Below are 8,503 nucleotides of genomic sequence, written 5' to 3'. Positions count from 1 at the left end.
GCCCCCGCCCCAGATCCCCTCCCGGTTCGGCCATGCTGTGGTCTGATGATTTACTTAATATCGGTAAATGCTTTACCTTTCTGTTCTACTCAAACGCATCTTAAAGTAAACGTGTATAGTGCGACCTCACGTTGGAACCCAGGAAGGTCTCCCTAAAATCAAACGTCGAGAGAATAAGACGGTGTGGGAGGCACTGGGCCCCAGGAGCCGAGGGACGTTACAGACGCAGTGACACCAGAGGAGGCTCCGCCCCGCCGGGCTCGGGGGTCGAGAGCCACTAGGAAGCTGAGGATGTGCTCACGGTTCGGTTGACGAGTGCCCCAGAGACTCCCCAGGCACCCGCGGTACAAGCCTGCGGAACCCACGCTGACCGTTCTGCTGGGCCCACCTGCTGTCCAGCCCAGAGCCTGGAGTCGTCGTCCCCTGTCTGCTGGTGTCCAGGAGGACTCGGAGGCCTGTCGCTTCTGTCCGGCCGGGACTCTGTGTGCGGGTGTTGGCGGGGGCACTCGGGGGTTGGTCAGAGGTCGTGTTGCTGTGTTTCCTGCCAGACCCCTCGGCTCCCCTCAACCTGCCTCTACCAGAACCAGCGGACCTCTCAGCTCAGGATCTCCCGGCTGAATCCTGGGGGTCCCAGGAGATCTGCATGGAGAAGTCTGTGCTCAGAAGGGTGCAGCTGGGACACGGCAACAAGATGAGCCTTCAGGCCGCCCCAGCCACGGGCCCCAGCTGCAGCTCCTCTGGCAGCCCCTCTGGCAGCCCCCCAGGTAACTGGGGCTCATGCAGCCATCCCGCCTCACCCCCACCCATTTGGCTCCTCACTAGATGGAACCTGAGCCAGTCTTGCAGGGAGCGAGGCATGATGGGAAATTCCTTTCCACCCACCAGGAGGCTGTGCCACAGAGTAGAGCAGTTTCCATCCCTACTGCCTGCCTCAGGAAACCCGTTTTTCCATCCGTACAAGGGGCATGGAAGGGCAGAGGCCAGGCCGGAGGAGGCGAGGACAGAGGACAGGGCCAGCTAGAATGGCATCTAGGGAGGATGGAAGACAGGAGCCACCTAAGTACCTGGTGCCCTACTAAGCACTATGGACAGTGACCAGAGGGCCCCAGGCTGCGTCCTTCCTGTCACTGGTAATCCAGAGACGGGCTGGGGGAGGAAGCCAGCAGACAGGCCTGGGCGGGAGGGAGAAAGCCAGGGACGCAGGTTCCAAAAGAGAGGGACCAGCGAGGTCAGGAAAGCTCCAGAGGGTCCAGCACCGAGGGGTCCGTGGTGACCTGAGGGGACGGGGCGGGGGGTGTGGGGAGGTGAGCTGGAGCGTTGGTTGACAAGTCTCTTCTGAAGCTTGGATAGGAAAGGCAGGAGAAACACAGCGGGAGCTGGGACCGCGGGAAGATTTTAACCAAAGTTGGAGACAGCACTGGGCAGCCTGCACAGAGACAGGAGGAGCGGGAGGAGGGAGAGGATGAGCCCCAGGGAGGTGGAGGACCAGGTCAGCTGGGCCACAGGAGGAGGCGGGATCCCAGCTGGCTGACCTGGGGCGGGGGGCGGCGAGGGCAGAGCGCCTGCAGCCTGAGCTGTGAGCAGCCCGCAGTGCGGAGCCGTGGGGAGCAGGGTCGGGGCGAGGAGTTCCAGGAGGAGGGCTGCAGAGGGTCAGCCACGGAGGACTCGAAAGCGGAAGGCCACCACCCGGCTGCTCACACATCCCTCCTGACCTCTCTTCTCTCTTTTGGGCTGACCCACAGTCTCTGGTACGGCTGCTGGCCCAGAAACTTCGTTCAAAATTCAGATGCCGGCACCAGGACCTCACCCCGCGGGGGATGTGGCCCAGAGAGTCCATATCCGGTCCTGCTTTCTGGAGGATGCCACCATTGGCAACAGCAACATAATGAGTGTGGATCTGGGGGAAGCCAGTCCAGGAGAAGGGGCAGGGCCTGGAGATGGCAGCAGGGACTCTGAGGAGCCGGCAGAGGACACAGGTGAGCCTGGGGGGGGGCGGGGGGCACGGTGCGCCCCTGAGTATTCCCCCTCTCCCTCTCATTCATTTATTGAGCAGTCATCCATGAGTCTCCCAGTTTCCGGAGTCTGGGAGGGAGGGAGCGGGGTGTCATCATGAAGAGAGTGTGAGAGGCCGTGGGCTCAGATCTTTCTAGCCCGAGCGACGGAACCATCACTCATCCTGTTTCCCCATCTGTAAAACGAGGACTGTAAGAATAGCCTGACCAGCTACATGCCCGTGAAGCTGGCCCTCCTTGGAACCTTCTGTAACGTGAAATCTCTCCTCTATTCTTACCCACCCCACTTTAGCCGCCCAGTTCACTGATACTTCCCAAGAAGCCATGCTGTAGCTTCTTCCATCTTTCAAATATTAGAAAGAAGCAGTTCACACATTTACTCACTGACTGTGGTCCAGCCTCACCCTCAAACACTCCCTCGCCTGGAGATAGAGCCCTGAGCAAAAGAGATAAATATTTCCCACTTGTGGGGATCCTGGACCAGTAAGGAGTAGAGATGACTCGCAAAGCAATCAAGCTTTTCAAAGAAAGGACCAGGCCTGTAAAAAAAACAACAAACCCGGGCAGGTGGGGGAGTGGCCGTCTTAGCCAGGCAGTCAGAGAAGGTTCTGGGAGGAGGTGGCCAGCCAAGCAGAGATCTGGGCAGGGCACTGCAGCTGGCAGGAACAGCAAGCGCAAAGGCCCGGGAGTGGGAACAGGGGTGACCTGTTCAGGATCGTGTGCAGGGTTTGAGGGAGCAGAGGGAGTGGACGGGTGAGCAAGGGCGGCGACTCGCAGAGCCGGGAAGCCCGGGAGAAGTGAGCAGGGTCCGCGTGCCGCGGTGCCCGATCTCAAAGCATTCTCGAAGACAGTTTGGGGACAGAGCAAAGAGGGAGCAGGGAGCTACTGCGATGGTCCAGGTGAGGAAAGACGGGGCCTTGGAGATGGGGACAGGAGGCCAGTCCACCTGGCAAGCGCGTGGCCGGGGGCAGCTGCCTCGGTCCCCAGTGAACCGAATCGCCTTGGTTCTTCGAGGTGGCTCACACATTCCTTTGGCTACGTCTCCCCCCAGCTCCTCGCCAGGAAGCTACGCAGCCTGACGAGTTCTCTCACGGTGATGACGTCAGTCAGGCTGACCCCGATATTGCCGTTTTCTCCTCCCACTTGGAAGCTGTGACTCTTGAAAGCAGAGATCCCCAAGGTGCAGACGAGGACCCCTGAGTGGACAGAACCCCAGACATACCGCCAGGTGTAGGCGGCTCACGTGGGCTTTGGCTCATTGCTTCTGGCATTACGTTTCCTCTGCGGTGACCCGCTGCCTGCCTCGAAGCTTGCCCCAGGTCTGTGCTTGACCAGGCTCATATGACGGCGACGCATCGCAGAGGTCAGGCTCAGCTCCCGCCGCCTGCCCAAAGCCAACGCTCCTTTGTCCAGCGAGACTTCCCCTTTCTATATAATTAATTTGTCGTAAACATGCTGACCAAGCATTGCCAGCAGTTAATGGGAACTGGAGGTGAAGGTCAATTCTCTTCTCTTCAGGAAGGAAATTAACTAGCCACCATTAAAAGCAGAGAATGATTAAGCCTGTTCATCCCCCAGCCCTTGGCTGTCACTAGCTCGGCCACCGCCGCCCCTCCTTCCGCGATGCTGTGTGCACACAGAACTTGCAGACCCCTGAAGATGGACATGGGGCTGGGGTGGAGGTGGGGAGGAGGAATTTGCTCCATGAGTTAGAAGTAATTTTCCAAAACCACCATGACCTGCCGACAAAGGCAATTCCAGGTCCTCAACCCCAGCCTCCTTGCTCAGCTCCGACGAGCCCAGACGGGTCTCCTGGACATTAGAGGCTTAGGCTTAGAGCAAGAAAAAGTCTGGAGAGTAACTCAGGAGCATTTTGGCTGCGAGTGACAGAAATCTAGCTCACTCAGGCTTAAAAAAGGGAATCTATTTGCTCATGCAATTGGGAAATCAAGGGAGACCAACTTTAGGAATGGCTGGATCCAGGGATTTCAGCTTTTTAAGGCCCCTTTCTCTCCATCTCTCTGACTCTATGTGGTCACCCGTCGCCCAAGGCTATGACCTGCCAACCTAGTAACCCGAGCAGGAAGACAACTCTTCAAGCTAAATACTGCTGGTAGAATGTCCCAGGGAGGATTCTGATTGGGCGAGCACGGGTCACATGCCGATCTTTGGACCAATCAGGTAGCATGGAGTGCTCTGACTGACTGATGCACTGGGGGAAGTGAGGTCACCTTGCGGACCTCTCCCCAGGAAGGAGAGGGAAGGGCACCATGCTGACAAACGTCAGGCGCCCATTTCAGGAAGGGGACATAGGTGCTTCTTCCCAGGATTCCCCAAATCTTCTCTATCGAAGGAAAGAGCAAGCACTTCATCTGAGGGACAGTCATGGAGCTGACTCGCTCTGCAGGGTCGTGTTGCCACCCAGTCATTTAACCCTCTCTGCCTGTTTCTACTTCGCACAACACCAAGAATTCTCTTCTGCTTCTTTCACAGAATATTTGGGGGACGAGGTGCAATCGGTAGGCATATGTGGCTTTAAATTGGGGAGTGTGTACGGTGGGCAGGTGTGGAGGTCATTAGTAGCCTGTAAGTTACAGGAAATCTTACTCGAATTCGATTTTTTAATTTCATTTCCCAAGACACTTGAGAAAAGCTTTCGATATGAAGGTCAGACAAATAAAGCAAACAAACATAAGAGAGGAATTGTGAGGAGCTAGAGAAAATGCAGTGAACAGACGAAGACTTCCAAGCTTTATCATCAACGCTGTCTAAGGGAGGGGGGGTAGCACATGGGGACGCTCCAGCCACAAGGAATTCCGCCCTGGTATTGACAAAGAGGCTGCTGTGGTTCCAGCCCTCACATCCTCACCAGGGACAAAAGTAGCTTCTAAACCACTCTAGGCTTTGCCATCTCCAGCTGGCCATGGGGTTGGGAGCCATTTGCTGGAGCGAATCCGGGTCCACCTCTGACACTGGGGGAGCTTAGAGTCATGAAGCCCGACAGAGCGCGAGGCATTTTCTAAGCATCCTTCAGCAGATGAGGAAATGAGGGCCAAGGAAGGGAATGACCTGACCAGGCCGACGCCTGGAGCCCATGTTCAGGGCTGAGCCTTCCAGATGCTGAACCAGACCTCCTCCTTCCTGATCACAAACCCATCACCCAGAGGCGTCACATCGATCAGACTTCTTGTTCTGATGGGTGGAACCAGAACGCCACCACCCCATGAGCAGCCGTGCTGCATCAGATGACAAGACGGGGCAGGACTCGTGTTTTGTATTCTCTGAGACACTCCTCCTTCAGGGGGTCTGTGAAACAAGGGCTCTCTGTGCAAGCAAACTAGAGAATCAGGGCAGCCAGCCCTGGGTGACCCTCAAGGAGCCCAATGCCCAGAGAGGTAAACCGAGGCTCAGGGAGGTCAGGCCCAAGGGACAGAGACAGGATTTGAACCCAGGCCACGGACTTCTAAGCCAGGGCTCCTAACCGTGTTGCTTGGCTCTCGCCACCTGGCCCACCTTTTTGTGGCTCATTGGCTCATTCCCTCCCCTGCTGCCACCCAGGAGCCTCTGGCCTTTGCCACCATCAGCTGAGTCTCCTCCAGCTGCTAGAAAAGCAGCCCCGACAGGAAGAGGCCACCCAGCCCGGAGGGCGGGGCTGTCAGGTGGGGGTGGAGGCCTGAACGCCCCTCACCTGGGCTGCAGAGCCCCTGAGGGGCCTGGCAGGGGCTCCAGTTGGGAGTGGGGCAGGGACAGCGACCCGCTGGTGGGGGGCATGGGAGTGCACTGACAAGTCTGGACTGGAGGCCCGGAGGTTCTGGAGTGAGTCTGGTTCTGCCCTCCCCATCCGTGTGCCCCAGCCCCACCCCCCCCAACACACACACCCCACAGGATGGGCCGAGAGGCAGTCAGGTGCGCTTGGTTCCGGTTTTCGAGAGGGTTGGATGGGTTGGTTGGGCCACAGCTGGCTGGACCGCATGTGGGGAGAACTCGATGAAGAATAATCGGCTCAGTGGTTCCCCCCAGGACCATTTTACCCGCATCCTGCTCACCCGGGGGACACATGACAAGTCAGGAGACTCTACATTGTCACCGGTAGATGGGGGAGGAAGCGGGGGGGTAGTTTCCTATTGCTGCTGTAACAAATTGCCACAAATGAAGAGGTTTAAAACCACACAGATTTATTATCTTACAAACTGGGGGTGAGAGGTCCCCCCCGGGCCTCGCCGAGCTGGAAGTCGGGCTGTCGGCAGGGCTGGCTCCGGGGCGGAATCCATGCCTTGCGTTTCTTCTTCAGCTCCCAGAGCCGCCCACGCCCTCCTCCCCTGTCCTCACACCTGGGTGCTCCGCATCTTCCAATCCCGCCCGCCCCCCCGCCCCTCATGAGTCGCCTGGTGCTTATTTGGGGCCCTTAATCACGTCTGCAAAAAGTCTGTTTCTGCGTGCAAGGCTTCTGGGGCTGAGGGCTTGGACCTAGGCAGCCGACCACCACAGAGAATCGTCAAGCCCCAAATGTCAGCAGGGCCAGGTGGAGAAAGCCTGCGGGACTGTCAGACGGTCGCCAGTCACATCACGAGGCGGAAGAATGCACGGGGCTTCGCCCAGGACCCACGTGCAGCCTCGGGTGAGCCTGCTCGCTGCCTCTGAGCCTCAACTCCTGCTCCGTAAAATGGGCAGAAACAGAGACAGCAGAGGGCTGGGGCACGCAGCAGTGATGCTCAGCTCCGGGCACGCTGTCCGGGGCCACCCCCGACCGACGGGGACAGTCTCTGGGGGTGGGGCCTGGGCAGCGGTACTTCTGAAAGCTCCCCCTTATCTCAAGGAGCCCCCCGCGGGGGACACCCAGGGCACGAGGGACCATCATGTAGCTGTGACCTCAGGGGCCCCACGGGTGGGAGCAGCCTCCCGCCCAGCACCACGCTCTGGCTGGTCTTTACAAAAGGAGGGCTTCCCAGTGCCAGCCACATCCCAGGTGGGTCCCTGCTCCAGCAGCTGCTTTGGGCCCAGCTGTCTGCTGAGTGGGTGCCCAGCCTTTCACAGCCTTGGGCCGAGCGCCCTCTGCTGGCCATAGGCTGCCTTGCTGCTGGCCGGCACAGCACGGGCGAGCTTGTGAACTTCCAGGATCCCCCGCCCCCCAAAAGTGGCCAGACACATGACGTTTCCCCCCACGGTTTGGGGCATTGTGCAGCACCTTAATGCCCCTCACAGATGCCAGGTTAAGCTCCTGCACTTCCTTCCCGAAGGGGCCTCCCTTCCAGCACCCCAAAGTCAAAAACCCTTACTTTGCAAGGGTTGATTTTCTACAGGACCCCCTTGTAAGCCGGGCCCCTCGGAAGTCCCCAGCCCAGCTTCTGCAGGAGCCCAAGGACCCTGCCTGCAGCCTCCCCGGCAGCATCGCCCTGAGCCCCTGGAGCGGCTGACATTTATGGGACCCCTGATTATACTCACTCTCTCAAGCCTTCCACGCGGGCTGTGAGAAAAGGGAGTGTTACCCCACTTCACATGGTAAAGCCGCTGAGGCACAGAGAGGTTGAGCTACTCGCCCCAGGCGACACAGCCAGGCCTAAACCCTGGGGGCCAAGTGGGGGACAGCAACCTAGTGTGTGGAAGGCCCGTCCTTCCTGGGAGGTGGGAGGTGGGGTTGCGGGTCCCCACCAAGGAGCGGTGCGGGGCCCAGAGGGCGACGGCCCGTCCGAGGGTGCCTGCGTGTCCTCACACCGGCCCACCTCTCAGGTCTGGGTGGCAGGGCAGGGCCACCTTGGGCTCAAAGGTCAGCCCCGCCGCCTTCCGGCTGTGCGATCCGGGCGGATACGGCGTCCGTCTGTGCACGCCTCCATTTCTGCGTGTGCGAACGGCACCAGCAGCCTTCCCCGCTCTCGAGGTGGTTTTCGGCATGAAATGGGTCCGTGTCTGCTCGCAGCGGTCCCCACAGCAGCGCTGTGGCTGCCTCTGCCCCTCGGCACACCGCACCCTGGGCTGCCCGCACCCCGAAGGCCACCCCTCTTCTCCCCCCTGCCCCCAGGCCCTCCTCCCTCCTCTGACACCTGGGGTGATCTGGACTTCAAAACTGACAGTTGGCCCAGATAGGATGGAGTCAGAAGCCACAGGGCCCCTGGTGGGCAGTGGCTTCACCTTCTGGGCCATGACACACTCTGAGTGACCTGCCACCTTGGACCTCAGCACCCCGACACCCCCAAAGCACACACAGCTCAGTGCCGAGGGTGGAGGTAAGCAATGCCTCCCGACAAGGCAACCCGCTCTCCACCACGCTGCCAGGAGCTGCCTCCTCCTGCCAGGCCCAGAGGAGAGAACCCCCCAACTGTACCCCCCGGGGGACGCTTACCAGATGCATACCCTTAGAGGTGCTGTTCCGTCCCCCTGGGCCTCAGTTTCCCCACCTGCAAAGTGGAGTTTAAGTGAGTTATCCCTGGAGCAGCGCCTGACACACGCTGAGTTCTCAGGGGACATCCGGGCACGTGGCTGCAGCCATCACTGTG

At 59.4% G+C, this 8,503-nt stretch overlaps 1 protein-coding gene across 1 annotated transcript in view; it reads left to right on the top strand.

Moving 5' to 3' along the window:
- The window catches only part of ZBP1 (Z-DNA binding protein 1), a 9,890-nt gene extending 6,312 nt beyond the window's left edge, over positions 1–3,578 (top strand). Inside the window, exons 6-8 of the mRNA XM_025040023.1 lie at positions 549–764; positions 1,743–1,976; positions 3,064–3,578. Of these exons, the coding sequence (XP_024895791.1) occupies positions 549–764; positions 1,743–1,976; positions 3,064–3,212 (599 nt within the window). The 3' untranslated portion in view covers positions 3,213–3,578. The remainder of the gene's footprint in view (positions 1–548; positions 765–1,742; positions 1,977–3,063) is intronic.
- The last annotated feature ends 4,925 nt before the right edge of the window (positions 3,579–8,503 follow it).

Source organism: Pteropus alecto, unplaced genomic scaffold (genome assembly GCF_000325575.1).
Source record: "Pteropus alecto unplaced genomic scaffold, ASM32557v1 scaffold45, whole genome shotgun sequence".
Taxonomy (NCBI): Eukaryota; Metazoa; Chordata; class Mammalia; order Chiroptera; family Pteropodidae; genus Pteropus; species Pteropus alecto.
This window is presented reverse-complemented; position numbering and strand designations above follow the sequence as displayed.